Source organism: Talpa occidentalis, unplaced genomic scaffold (assembly GCF_014898055.3).
Source record: "Talpa occidentalis isolate TD23 unplaced genomic scaffold, MPIMG_talOcc4v2.1 talOcc4.12, whole genome shotgun sequence".
NCBI lineage: Eukaryota > Metazoa > Chordata > Mammalia > Eulipotyphla > Talpidae > Talpa > Talpa occidentalis.
The window spans coordinates 58,837,961-58,852,508 of NW_023601212.1; the positions used below are offsets into that span (position 1 = coordinate 58,837,961).

Consider the following 14,548-nt stretch of genomic DNA (forward strand, 5'->3'; position numbering starts at 1 on the left):
TAACCCTGATTTAGCATAATAAAACAACATTTGGATTCCATTGAAGTCTCCTTTTAACAATAATGAACAAAGATGATGCAGAGTAACTTAATGGAGAGCAAAATGCATTTTATCAAGGCAGAGAGTGAGAGAAAAGGAATTTAAGAAATTATGTACTCTGAAAAACCACTCTCTAAAGTAATGAGGAAGACTAATCCTGGCTTTACGGACTAAAAATTATACAGCAAGATAAACGCCAAGTAAAAACATCTTTTGAGTTTTTCAGATCAGAATTCATCTTTGGGGCCAACTGCCACTGTAGACTGTCAGGGGGGTTCTTAATCATGCCATGGCCTGCTTCAGAACATGACTGGCTCAGCAAGCCTGCAGGATACAAAGCAAATTTCTAAAAATTCCAATGAAGAATCTCCAGCATCTTAGTACCTGTCATCTCTGAATACCCACAAACACCCCAATGCCACCCTCCCAGCAACTGTGCCATCCTCCAGCAAGATTTTCCTCATCTCTACTCCTCACTCACTTCAACTGCCTTTTCCCATCCTCCTTTCAAAATCTCTCTGATTCTTCAAACCCCAGTTCAAAGACCACCTTTCCACTGATCTTGCTCTAGAGTCCTGCAGTTCTTTTCCCGGCTCCCAGGAAAACTTTCCTTTACCTCTGCTATGGTATTCATCATGGTCTGCTACTTAGTCACGTTATATGAATACCTTCCTCTGGTTACACCTGAGTTATGTGAGATCTCTCCAGCTCACCCCTAATATCTCAAATGGAACCTAACCCATTTCCTGGCATGCAGTCAATGTGTAACTGAATTTAATTAAGCAAGTCGTGCTCCATATACCTGTATTCTCAGAGCTTCCTCAAATTTCAGTTAGCAAATAATTATGCTGTTTCATGCACTGGCAGGTATAATTCACCTGTGTAGTCTTTGGGTCAGGGAAGTCCTATTTCATGCTCTAAAACACATAATTTATACACTGAAGTAAATAACTCCTCTAGACCTCTAGAGCTGAACTTCCATAAATTGCCACCTTCAACATATAAGTCAGCTGGAGAAATTAACAGATATCCAATGTGAAAGCAATTATTTAGTTCCTGCTAGAAGAATCCACTCCAAAATGGTTATGCCACATAATTGGAAACAGCATGAATTTGACATCTAATCTGTTAGGTTTTTCTTTTTATTGAGGTAACATTGCTTTACAACACTGTCTGGAGTGTTGGAGTACTAGTTCACACCTCCTCAGATGCATGTCACCAAACTATACCCACCACCAAAACACGCTTATCCTTTTACCATGGACCATTAGGCCCCCTCTAGCCCCTCCCCCACCTTCCTCCTCTAGTAGCCTCAATTCTATAATTCTGTAGTCATGTTTCTGGGGCTTGTTTTGGTTTAGTTTTGTTTATTCCTTTGTTTTGTTTCTCTCTATTCCACACATGAGTGAAATCATCCAGTATTGTCTTTCTCCTTCTGACTTATTTCACTTGCATAATGTGTTCAGTAATTTTTTTTTTTAAGATTTATTTTTATTTATTTATACAAGCACTGGGTAGAGTCAGAAGCACAGGAGGGTGAAAGAATTCACGAGAGCCAGAGCGGGGAGCAGAGCAGGCAGACTGAAGTACACTGCTGAGGGAGCAGCAGGCAGCAGGAGAGGTCTGCGCGCCATGTGGGACCCTCCTCCAGTGGCCGGGGAGCAGCCGGGGATCAAACTGGTGCTGCAGAGGCTGCGGGCAGCTTCACAACCCAGCTCTCAACCACTGCGCCACTGGGGAGGCCCCGTGTTTAGTATTTTTAAAGCAAGTGATATCCGGCATCCTGGATGTAGGTGATCATAATTCCTAACGTGACTACTGTCAAGATTTGTCTGTTTCTAAGTGTATCAATACCCTAGTAATCAAGCAAAATAATGCTCTACTTGCAGTGACAATGAGAAGTTCTAAGCCCACATTTGTAACTTGGCATGGCCTCTAGTTGGCCTTCTAGATCTCAACCCCTGGAAACATTGCTGATACATGACCAACTCCCTTATCTCATAGGCACACACAGGGTATGTACGTATTATTTTCATAATCCAGTTTTAATTGATTTTAAGCTTTTGTGAAGACTCAAGATGATCCCTTCAGAGGCAGAACTTTCTTGCATTTGGCCTTGGGGGTCCAATTAACTCTGCTTGTGCTGTGCTCTTTGATCTTCTGCCCACCCCCCCCCCAACTCAGATCCATGTTTCCTACACCACCCCTCCACTAGGAAACCTTTTCTGCTCACTTCCCTCACGTATGTCTCTGTTCACTATTAGGAGTGGCTATTAAAATGAGTCATCTTCAGTTTAATAATAAAAATGGCTGCCCTGCCATCTTCAGCTTCATGTGTATGAATCTGGACTTGAATCTAGATTATAAACCCCATAAGGGCAGAGGTTACTTCTTACACCCTGGACCAACTACCCCATCTATTCTAAGGAGCATCCCAGGCAGGAAACTGGAACCATTAATTTGCGCTGTAGTTTGGCCATTTTTCTTGAAGGGAACTTTCTTTCTTTGCTGTTTTACTAAATGTAAAGAACAGAAAGATGAAAGCTAATATGATGGCTCTTCAAGGAGAATAATTGAACAGCAAATGGTGACATGCTGTTCTTCAAGCTCAGGAAACACAGGCAAAAAATAGATATTAATGATAGCAAAAGGTCAGGCTCTTGGAAAACTTTTTGCCCAAAATGGTAGAGATTAATTAGGAATTCATTATTTATGCCTTACCCACTTCCAAAGCATAGCGTTGGTTGATGGTGGGGGGTCGGGAGGAAGACTGTGACATCTTTGATGAACTGAATGTCTAGAAATATGATTCAGGATTTGACTGGCCTCTAACATACTGTAATTGGGCAAATTATTCCCATATTTTAAACCTCACCTATAAAATGGAATCATCTCACTGACCGTTGTGAAGATTAAATAGAATTATTTTTTAAATAATTATATATGCACACACACTCATATACTGCCAAATGCTCTACAGAATTTTCTGGGATCTATAAAAATTGGATAAATTCTCACCAAAATGAGATTTTGATTTACCAAAAATCATGAGGAAGCTGACTCTATCAGAGGGAGAAAGACACTCCCCAGTGGTAAAATTTACCCAGCCTTGAATTATAAAGTGGAAGTTCAAACTTGGATGACCTCACACTCTCTTTGAACCATGAGATTTTATTACTCTCTTGGTATTACTGTCTTGATTGCTATTCAGGACCCCACTTTCAGATGAAGAAGTGTTCTCAGAGGCCAGGTCAGTCCGAGTTCTCACAGATAGTACAAGACAGAGCCAGATTCCACATGCCAGCCTTGGTGGTTTCTCTAATTGTCACTGACACAAAGCCACAATCATATCGGGCTCACCACACCATGTGCCGAGAAATGAAGGTGGCTCCATCAGGTTCTGAAGCAAAGACCCTGCCTGCAGATCCCCACACAGGGTCACATCTCAGTGAGCTCTCGGTGGCCAGGCCTGGTGAGAGAGATGCCCTGTTCTGGCGTGGGTACCCTCCCACGCCACTCCTCCTCCTTCCTGACAGCCTCCGGCCGTCATGGAGCCCTATCTGTGTGGAGTTTTCTGCCCTCAGGTTCTTTTCAGAAATCTGACAGGCCCAATAAAGGCCCAGCACTGATGGAGCCAGCAGCCCTGTGTCCTCCCGGCAGCCCTGACGCTGCAGCCACTGACACAATGGGGCCGCTGTAATCACATTACACCCTCGTCTTTCATAATTACCCTCTTTCTCCAACTGACAGAGCATCCCAATGGCAGGGAGGAAACTATTTTTAAACTAATTCTAACTAAGGAAAAAAAAGCACAAAAAAGAATGTCGCTTTTCCACATATAATAGTTCTGGTTTATAAGTCACCCCTAGGAACAGAGTGGGGACTATGGGTGGCAGGAGCTGGAAAATCCAAACAGATCAGTGGTCACCCACGTGGGACATTACCTCACAACCCATGCATTCATTTTCTCTCTTCTGTGTTTTCTGTCCCTGAAGTCCCTCTGGCCCCTGTTCATCTCTTCCTTCCTCTCTTTGACGCCAAGGAGAATGAAAAAAGAAGAAACTCCAATGGTATAGCTTTAATTTGAGTGACTTCTGGCTTTTTTTCTTTCTCTTCATCACCTCCCTGACCTTTCTCACCTTTTAAAACAGGTTGTCCTGTCACTTCTCCTCTGAGTCTGTGAAAAGGTGATAACTCACCTGTGTATTTCTATAACCATAGAAACACGTTCTTCAATGTGAAGAAAGAAAAGCAGGTGGTGGTATATGGAGGAGGCATAGGAGGAAGGGAGTCCTTAAGAGCAACATTAGGTAGGGTCGAGCTCCAGCCAAGCTGGGAAGACCCATATGGACCCCACAAACCTCCAGGGCAAGGAGTGGGTGCCTAGAGGTCCATCCTGTTATCTCCCTATTACACACTAGCCAGAGTCACCCTTGAGCAGGCCACCATAATCATATTGATAAGGAAGCAGGGGCAGAGGGAATGAATCAATGACATCTTCCAGATTCGTGAGTATCTGTCTATTGAATTACTGCAACCCTCTTGCACTCTCGTTTGTGGGATCATTGGCTATCTGTCTTGTTCGCAACTGCTAGCGTATCATTAACCTGGCTATATTATCCGTCCCTCTTGTTTCTCTTTTCTCATTTACCTTGTCTGCTCCTTTTGTCAGCCAGAGACTCTTCCAATTGCCTTCTCCACTCTCTCTAATCCCCACAACCCCAGATTTCCCCTCCTTTTCCCCCACCTGACTTTACCACTTCATCACTCTGACTGACCCGTTTTGCTGTTAATCTAAATCTAGTCAGGAGACTCACCTGAGAGCTGGGAGGATTTCGAGGAGAGATCCTACTGGTCCTTTCTAGCCTCCAAAGGCACCTGTAGAGACAGAGATTTTGCATCTAGTGTGTATATGCAGTGATCGCCTACACTGAAGGCAGATCCTGGGTCTCCGAGTAGGTGGGGCACACTGAGGAAATCCCTCAATAAAAAATATAAATGAATATTTAAATATGAAAAATATTTCACCTCTTTAGGGAAATGAAGCAGGGAAAAGGACATTAATTTGGTGAGTTCTTGATTAGGGCCTCCAAAGTACTCTTCTTAATGAAAGGAGGTCTCAGCAGTTACAGCTCAAATCTGCAAGGAGAAATAAAAGAGTCCCATCCAGAAGTCAAAATAGTTCCAACTTGGATGACAACCAAATATTCAAGCCACTGTGAGAACATGGGTTATATGTGCAAGGCTACACATGGACTCACACACACACAAACACACAAAAAGTAAAATCTCCTTTGGCTGCATGACTTGGAGAAGTTGTTACTTATCACACCTATAAATATTAGAACCCCATCACTGAAAAAAATACAAGAAAAAAAAAAAAAAACAGAGAACTCAGCAGTCCTGGATATGCCAAAGGATGAATCAAGCCTTCCTCTTCATAGAAAGTGGCAAAAATCTGCCTGCCAGCATCACTGAAAGAGACCACAGGATTCTTTGTGACACAGAGGAATAGGAGGTGAGGTAGAATGATGCCAGAAAGGGAAGTTTTCAGGGACACAAGAAAGAAAAACCACTTTGAAATAACTATTAAGTAACATGAGCTTAGCAAAACTCAGGGCACATTGATTAAGTAGGCATTAAATAAACATTAGTTCCATTCCCTTTCCCCCTCAGCAGGCCTCAGATAAAGTGAGAAAAATAGAGCCCCTCATACCATCCACTCCACACTCCCTCTCTGGCTGCTCCCAGGAAGGCAAGCTAAGCCAAATGGAAATGGAGACAGAAGAGAGTAGCAGAGAGGTCTGTGGTGGGGTTAACAATGGCTTGTGACTGAGCCTGGTAGGGACACCCCAATGGGAGATGAGAGACGCCAAGGAAATCAAAGAGAGCCCACAGTCTCTTTTATTAGGTCTGCTGGCTGGTGAGGAACTCTCTTGATAAATGGCAAGTTTAGAAAGTGCCACTGCCCCCCACCACCCTACAAACACACACACACACACACACACACACACACACACCTTTAGCACCAAGGTTTACAGTACTGATTTAGAATTAATCTGGACTCTTTGGGAAATGGTGGAGGCTGTCAGATAAGCCTTTCCTCCAGGGACAGGGAAGAAAGCAATTTCTGGGTAGTAGTCTCAGCTTGGTGGAGAAAACATTAAGCTAAAAGTCATCGCTGTCAGAAAGTCCTAAATCTTATCCCAGGCGAGCAAAGTGTTGATTTGTAAGAGCTCTAAGTCTTTTCATCAGAATGGTATGTGGCCACTAATTAAAGCTGGCCAAAAAAATAGCAGCAAAGAGTAGACTGTGGTCAGCAAGATCTGGGAGCAGCCTTGGCTCTGCTGCTCACTAGTTGTGCAATTTTGGTCAAATTCCTTGGCCTTTCTGGAAACTCATTTTCCTCTTCTCAAATAAGGGAAATTAAAGAAGACCTATCGTCCCAGCAAAATCATTCTGGAACCTCCTTGGTTGTTGATAGTAGATCTGATTAATTGATACCCCCTTCTGACTGGTTGTTGCTCAAGACATCCAGTCACTAATTAGCTTGACTCCTAAATATTACTCTTTCTAACCCTTTTAGATCACAGAGTTATCATGAGGAATGAATACAAGGAAGGTTTTTAGCTTGGCGCCTAGTAAATGCCCAATTAGCTGTTGATATTTGTGGTGGATGGAACTGTGTCCTGAAAAGATGTCTTGAAGCCCTGACCCCCAGTACCTCCAAATGTGACCTTATTTAAAAAGGATCATTGCAGGTATAATTTTAGTTAAGATGAGGTCATACTGGAGTGACTTAATCCAATGTAAGAGATGTCCTTAAGCCTCCCCGGTGGCGCAGCGGTTGAGCGCTGGGTTGCGAAGCTGCCCGCAGCCTCTGCAGCGCCGGTTCGATCCCCGGCTGCTCCCCGGCCACCGGAGGAGGGTCCCACATGGCGTGCAGACCTCTCCTGCCGCCCGCTGCTCCCCTCAGCAGTGTACTTCGGTCCTTCTGCCTGCTCTGCTTCCCGCTCTGGCTCTGGTGAATTCTCTCACCCTCCCGCGCTTCTGACTGTACCCAGTGCTTGTATAAATAAATAAAATAAATAAATAAATTTAAAAAAAGTATTCTTTAAAAAAAAAAAAAAAAAGAGATGTCCTTAAAAGAAGACAACCATATGAAGACACAGAGACAGAGAACAGCATAAAATGGAGGCAGATGCTGAATGAAACCTCTACCAGCCTCAGAAAGGCAAGGCGGCCAGCCATCCTCAGGAACTGGAAGACAGCTATAGAAAAAATTCTCTCTTAGACTTCTCAGAAGGAACCAACCCTAATGACATCTTGATTTTGGACTTCTGGTCTCTAGAACTGTGAGAGAATAAAGTTCTGCAGTTCTAACCCACCCAGTTTGTGGGGATTTGTTATGGAAGCCCTAGGAAATGAATACAGTGTTAAGAGTAAATATGTTCTACAAAGGCCACATGAGACTGTGAATGCATAAAGCACCAGGAGGGAAGACCTTAACTTTCATTTTAGTCCAGTCTCGCCTGAAGTTTGAAACCCTTCTCCAGCATTCTAAGTAGTCTTTCAGCTTGTGTCTGATTTCTTCAGTGGTCAATAAGTCACTACCTATGATGACAATTCAGTCGCTCTGGGTTTAGAAAAGCTATTCTTTGTATGGAACAAAAAGCTATTTCCTTGTAGATTCCCTCATTTGGTGGAAACTACCTCCCTTGAACATCTTACCGTATAAAAGTCCAGTTCCTTAACATTTAAGAAGCCATGTACTTGCACATAGCAGTCTTAGTTAAATGCAATTTCTTTTGTGTTTAATGAACTTCTGCCTTTTCAGACTAAAGAACAATCCATTAAAATACAGTTCTGTATTATCTTCTGAAATATTAGGTTATGCTATGGGAATTGTTTCTGTCTCATACAATGGACATCCAGCGCTCCATGTGCACTGTAGCACTCAGGGACCCAGACTGAGAAAAAAAGGCCCCATCTAGAACATGGTCAGTCACTAGAGGAGGGAGAAAGTTCTGGAGGGTGTCCCAGCAGGAATTAATGCCTCAGCTATAAGCAACAGACTTTACTTCCTCTCAACTACTTATTGGCCAGCACTAGAGGCATAGCCTCACTGAACCAAGAGGGGAGCAGAAATGTAGCCCTACTGCATGTCTGGAAAGCCAGGTCAGAAATACTTGGCAAAAGGCACTGCCCCCCACCCTCTGTGTAACTTTCCCTGCTGCCTCAGGCAGTTACTTATAATGACCATATTACATTGTCGTTACATTTACCTGCATTTCCATCTTCTTGATGAGACTGAGAGTTTCTTCTTCACTGACCCCAATCTCTCTGTCACTCAAACTCACCAGGCTAAGTCATGCCTCACAGTCCCTGTACTTGCTGTTCCCTGCACCTAGAACATGTGTCCTCAGTCACCTGCTTGGCTCACTACTCCATCCCTGCTCAGCTGTCTTCTGATCAAAGAAGTCTTTTCTGATTGTGCTCAATAAATGATCAACATGATTCCCCTTGTCCGTTTAACTTCCCTGCCACCTATCTTATTTTTCTATATAGCTCTTACCACCTGCAAACACACACACACACACACATTACATTGCCAGTGTTAGAGCCTGCATACTATGATTTGATGCATTACAAGTGATACACATAATTGTTTTGCATATTTACGTTGTCTGACCTCCCCCCTCACATACATGCTTGCATGTAACTTCTATGAATAAAGGAACCAGTGTGAAGCAAGAACTTAATAAATATCTGTCATATGAATGAGTGGCAAAGGAACAATGTACCTCCCTCTCCAGTCTTCATTTCTCTGGACCAATATGCTGAGATATTCTCTTCTATGACAAGATTTGGGGACTCTTCAACATCTTCACCACCCATAAGTCAACAATGGCCCCAGTAACAGAACAAAGGAACCCCTTGCTTCTCCTTTATTCTATAGTTCAATTAATAAAGCTTAAGTTCAAATGAGATTTTGGAGTTTACCGAAATCCCACTGTTGACTGACTCTTAGTAAATTTAGTTACTAACTAAAATCTTACCTGTCTTTTATGCATGTACCTTTCTCTCTATATATAACTTTGTAGTTGGTGCTTTGGATTAGAGTATAAGAACTAATATTTTTCCTTCTTAATTTTCCTGTCACATGTCTTCCTTTAATCTATAACATTGCTTTTTATTTCACTTATTTACTGAGCGACTACTATGTGTAATAAGCTATGCTGAATGCTATGGGCATTAGATGATAATTTTACAACTCCCAAAAGGATAAAATTATTCAGCAACATCAACATGGATGAGACAAGTGAATGGCAGTAAGAGAGAGCATGAAGTCTCCTTAGCCTTAAACGTAAGTGGAAGTGTACATGGCTAACAGCAGAGTTATCCCTGGGAAGTTTCCATTGATAGTAGAACAGAAGTGTCCTTCCAATTTCCTTCCGAGGGAGGCAATACCTAGAACACTTGAAAAAGGGAGGGAATGCAGTGGCTTGAATTAAGGGACTTGGAAAGGGCTAATAGTTACAAGAGCAATTTGATTCAGTCACACCAGTCCATCCTTTCCTAAGCTTGATATCCCCGACTTGGATGTGACTGATGGATTGCCACCTCCTACATCCTGTATCTCTAAATCTCCAAGAACCTTGCCCTTCTTTGGACAAGGATATGCTGAGGTTGGACTTTCCTGCTGCCCACTGGTGGATGAGACTTCTCGTATGTACCAGCCATTTCAGGAGAGTTCTGGGAAGGGTGGGGAAACAGAATAATTATTCTACTTATCCTCAAACCATAGCTATTCATTTAGTAACTGCCAAGCAGTAGGAAATGCAAAAGTATTATACATATAATAACCCCATAATCTCTACAATCCTATAATGTAGGAACTGTTATTAAACCTACTTTATAGATGGGTAAACTGAGGCAAGGAGGGGTTAGTTGGCCTACCCATGACTAGAAAGCAAATGAACTGGGTTTAAACCCAGACAGCAAAGCTCCAGATTCATGATCTCAACAACTCTGCATATTGAGGTAACATTGATGTACAACACTGATTATGACTTAGGGGTACAGATTCAAACCTCTTCAGATGTATGTCACCACACCATGTCCACCACCAAAGCACCCATAGTCCTCCACCATAGGCCACTGGGCCCCCTGCTTCCATTTGACCTCCTCTTCCCCCTACCCACTCTGGAAGCCTCCATTCTGCAGTTAAATATCAAGCATTTGTTTTGGTTCAACTTCCTCTTCATATTGGAAACAAGGACAGGTTATAACCCAATGTCTAAGGACCGAGTAATAAGACATAGTTTTTGTACTTGTGACTAATAGAGATTACTCCTAATAAAATCAACCCTCAGACATTGCTCAGTTGAGCTGCAATTGAAGGGAATAATGAATAACTTGAGGATAATGGAAAGAGATTAAATGAGTTGGAGAATGATTCAACCATCTGGTAACTGAGGCTTTGCTCATTAATTCATCTGTTGATTCACCCTTCCATGCATCTACCCACCCATTCACTCAGCAATCATGTATGGAGCACTTTTTCTGTCCTAGACACATATCATCACACGCTGCAGATTAGACATGGTTGACTTGAGTTCAGGTGCAGAGAGGCAGGCAAAGGACACCTATGATCTAGCATGATGATGCTGTGGGGGGAGGGGGGTGGGAGGGGCCACTAAGCCTACATTAGGGAAAACAGATGAGTAACATGTGGAAGAAACTGAAAGAATAGATGAAATGCCGTTTTCCACAACATGAATAGAAATGGAGGAGATTGTGCTAAGCTAAAGAAATCAGAAGAAAGACAGCCACCAGATAATTTTACTCCTATGAGGGATATTAAGAAAGAAAACAAAGAAACAGACAAAACTATACCAAAACAAATGCTTGATATTTAACTGCAGAATGGAGGCTTTCAGAGCAGGGAGGGAAAAGAAGTCAAAGGGAAGGAGGGGACCCAAAGGCCTCTGGTGGAAGACTATGGGTGCTTTGGTGGTGTACCTGGTGTGGTGACATGCATCAGAAGAGGTTTGGATCTGTATCCCTAAGTCATAAGCAGTGTTGTATATCAATGTTATCTCAATAAAAAAATGACATGATTAATTATACAAAGAGCTGAGAGAAGAAGGCTTCATGGAGGAACATTAGATCTGCCCAAGAAAAGCTCTCTAATGTCAATATTCCTAGGAAGGTCCTAACGTCTTCCATTTACATCAGAAACAATAGAAAATTGAGCCTCCTTTAGAAGAAAGGTACCAGAGCATGGCAGTTAAGAACAGGGGATTGGGAGCCCATTAGGCCTGCATTCGAACTCTCTGGGCAGAATTTCCTCCATTATAAGATGGGGTGATCCTAATATCCCATCATAGGACTGTCCTGAGGGTGCATCATGGGTAAGGTGAACAGCACAATCAGTATATGCTGCTTCCTCTCAACTCGGTTCCTCTCACCTGGCCCCTAAGTCCCCAGTCTTCGCAGGTAAAGGACATAAAGGACACCTATGATCTAACATGATGATGCTGTGGAGGGTGGAAGGGGCCACTAACACTGCCTTTGGAACCAAAGTTTGTAAGCCTCTTTTCTCTTCTACATAGGGAATTCAAAGGAATAGAATTTCCGTAAAACTGATTTGCATTACAGTAAATTTATCATTCTTTATGGTTCTTGGTGACTAGGTAACCAACAGAGGAGCTAATTCATTATTTTAGCAATTTAAACAGGACCTCGGAAGAAAGGCACCCCATAGTCACAAAGCTCTGGGACTATATTAATGAGAAGATTAAAAGAAAGTTCAGTTCACACAGTCCCAGATAATCACAAATGTACCCAAGGATTATTAACAACCACAATTGCCTAGACTATATTATCTGCCTGCTTTGTTATTCTAAAGTCAACCTGCACTGAACAGATGAGTTTAGAGGAGTTAACAGGTTATTCTGAAGTGGGGGTAGGGCCCCTTCATAACAAATACCCAGGGAAGTATAAGGGTACAGCTAAGACTCCATGGTTCAAAGAATCCAAATTCTGACCTAGAAGTAAAAGGAAGTAGTGAGTTCTCTGCGGAGGAATTGCCTACCTGTCCACAGAACCCCTGGCTCCCCATGCGTGTCATCTGTTCTGGAACCACTGGCTCACCAAAGGGGGCAGAACCATGTGTTCTAGATAAACCTTTTGGGAAAACAAAATCTCCTTTTGCAGAAGCAGCACCTGTTTTCAGGGATCCATTCCACCACAAAGCTCTGGGCTCTCTGGCCCTCATAGTCACTTCCCAATTGCCCTGTTGAAATATCTTTCAGTCACCACTCCTTTAGCTTCATTGGGTAGTGCAGTCATAATACCAGACACAGGTCTCAAGGCTATCTGTTCCCTTGGTTTCTCTTGCAGATTCCCAAACTCCATGCTGTGTGCTGCAGCCTGGTCTTGAACCTGGAGCTCTGGCTGAGGATGGGGGTGGACGGCGAAACTGTGGTCCTAAAGAACATGCTCATTGGTGTCAACCTGATCCTTCTGGGCTCCATGCTCAAGCCCTCGGAGTGTCAGCTTGAGGTCACCACGGAAAGGGTCCCCGGGCAGGCAGCAGAGGAGGAAGGAGGCGTTGCCAACTACAACACGTCCAACAAAGAGCAGCCAGTGGTCTTCAACCACGTGTACAACATCAACGTGCCCCTGGACAGCCTCTGCTCCTCGGGGCTGGAGGCCTCAGCCGAGCAGGAGGTGAGCGCTGAAGACGAGGCTCTGGCAGAGTACACAGGCCAGACATCAGACCCTGAGAGCCAGGTCACCTTCAACCATAGGATCAACCTCCCCAAAAAGGCCTGCCTGTGCGCCAGCTCTGCCCAGGTGCTGCAGGAACTGGTGAACCGGATCGAGATGCTAGAGAGGGAGGTGTCCCTGCTGCGGGATCAATGCCACAACTGCTGCCCAGAAAGTGCGGCCACAGGTAGATTCTGGGGGCTGGAAGGTGTTCAGAGGGAAGGGGGTGAGGCTGGGCAGAGGGGCAGGGGTGGGGGAGTGGGGAAGAATCAATGAGAACCCGGCACTACTCTTGGCAAAATCCACTCCTCTTCCCTGGGAAGCAAGAAAGTGCCCTCCTTTTCTGTAACTCTCTGTTAATATGTCTCTAAGATCTACACTCAGTCCTTCCCGGGGGATTCCGTTCAGGGATTCTCTACACTGCTTAGCCAGTTTGAAATACATTAACCTGATTTTGGGGGGATGAGTTAGGTAACGCTACATGGGTTCAGTACGGCAACTTCTGTGGCGAGCAGGGAATTTGATGTCTGTCTTCATTCATCTTAGCTTTTCACAGGCTGTTGAATTGATATCTATCCGTGTTAACCTGAGGGACCAGAGAATGCAGGCGCTGCTCACTCAATTGCAGTCTTTCTCCCATCTGGGTAAATGACAGTCATTAATGTCTCAGAGGACCTGTCCCCATCTTCTCTGGCAAGATGGAAGTGTTAGCCCCTGTTCCTCCACCAGCACGCACATCACACATGCACACACTCACACATGCAGACACGTCTCACTCGCACATGTGTGTACATGCACATACTCACAAGCACACATTCATACTTGCACACACTCAAGCACATACACACATGCACACAGTCGCACGTGCACATATATACCCACACACACCCACAGAGCTTATTCCACCCCCTAAAATGTTCCCAGAGATATGCTTCTGGCCTCGGCCACGCCCTGACACAGTTGCACTTGGGAATGACTGCCTTGAACTCTTGCAGAGGTCATTAAGTCTACAAAGCAAGACTGCCAGCATCAAATCCTGGCTCTGCTGCTTCCTCACAAAGAGCAAAATTAAGAGAGTTGCTTGTGACTTAAACAAGTTATACACGTACTCCATTCCCCGTCTACAAACAGTGATAGACTAGAAGTTATTAAATGTGAAAGCACCTTTTCAGATGAAAGTTTGGTTTTTAATAAGCACCATAAAAGCAGTAACTACTATCAGCTGACCCCCGAAGAGCAGAAATTGACTCAATCATCTTTTGTGGCAAATTCTCTCATGCAAAAAACACCTTAGACCCAAGCCATTCATTCCTTAATAGAAAAAAGAGCTTGTTTTACTATTGTGGGCCATTTCATCTCTGCTGGGTCTAGTAACTCAGGGCTTTCACAGGTGGCAGGGATGGCATATAATGGGACTTGTATGGGATATGTATGGGTCACCTGTCTGGAAGATATGCCATCCTGAGACACACTGAGGTTAGGGACAGTCCCTGAATGGTGAAATCGTTCACAGATTTTCTCACCATTTTCTCCCCATAACCAAAATGACTAATAAACTGCCTGAATATCAGAAGAGAAAGTTCAGGTGTTCGGATCCTGTTCCTTATAAGAACTGTCAGGTCAGCTCACCTTTTCAATGGATGTATGGATGCAGGGAAGTCATAGGTGTTACTGGGTGTGGACTCATCACTACCTGAGAAACTGGGTGTCTTCATAGATGGTTTCTGCCAAC

General features: G+C 43.8%; 1 protein-coding gene across 1 annotated transcript in view; it reads left to right on the plus strand.

The window, feature by feature from the left end:
• Positions 1-14,548, plus strand: part of TNR (tenascin R) — a 189,335-nt gene that overhangs the window by 97,974 nt on the left and 76,813 nt on the right. Inside the window, exon 2 of the mRNA XM_037506424.2 lies at positions 12,448-13,003. Within this exon, the coding sequence (XP_037362321.1) occupies positions 12,508-13,003 (496 nt within the window). The 5' untranslated portion in view covers positions 12,448-12,507. The remainder of the gene's footprint in view (positions 1-12,447; positions 13,004-14,548) is intronic.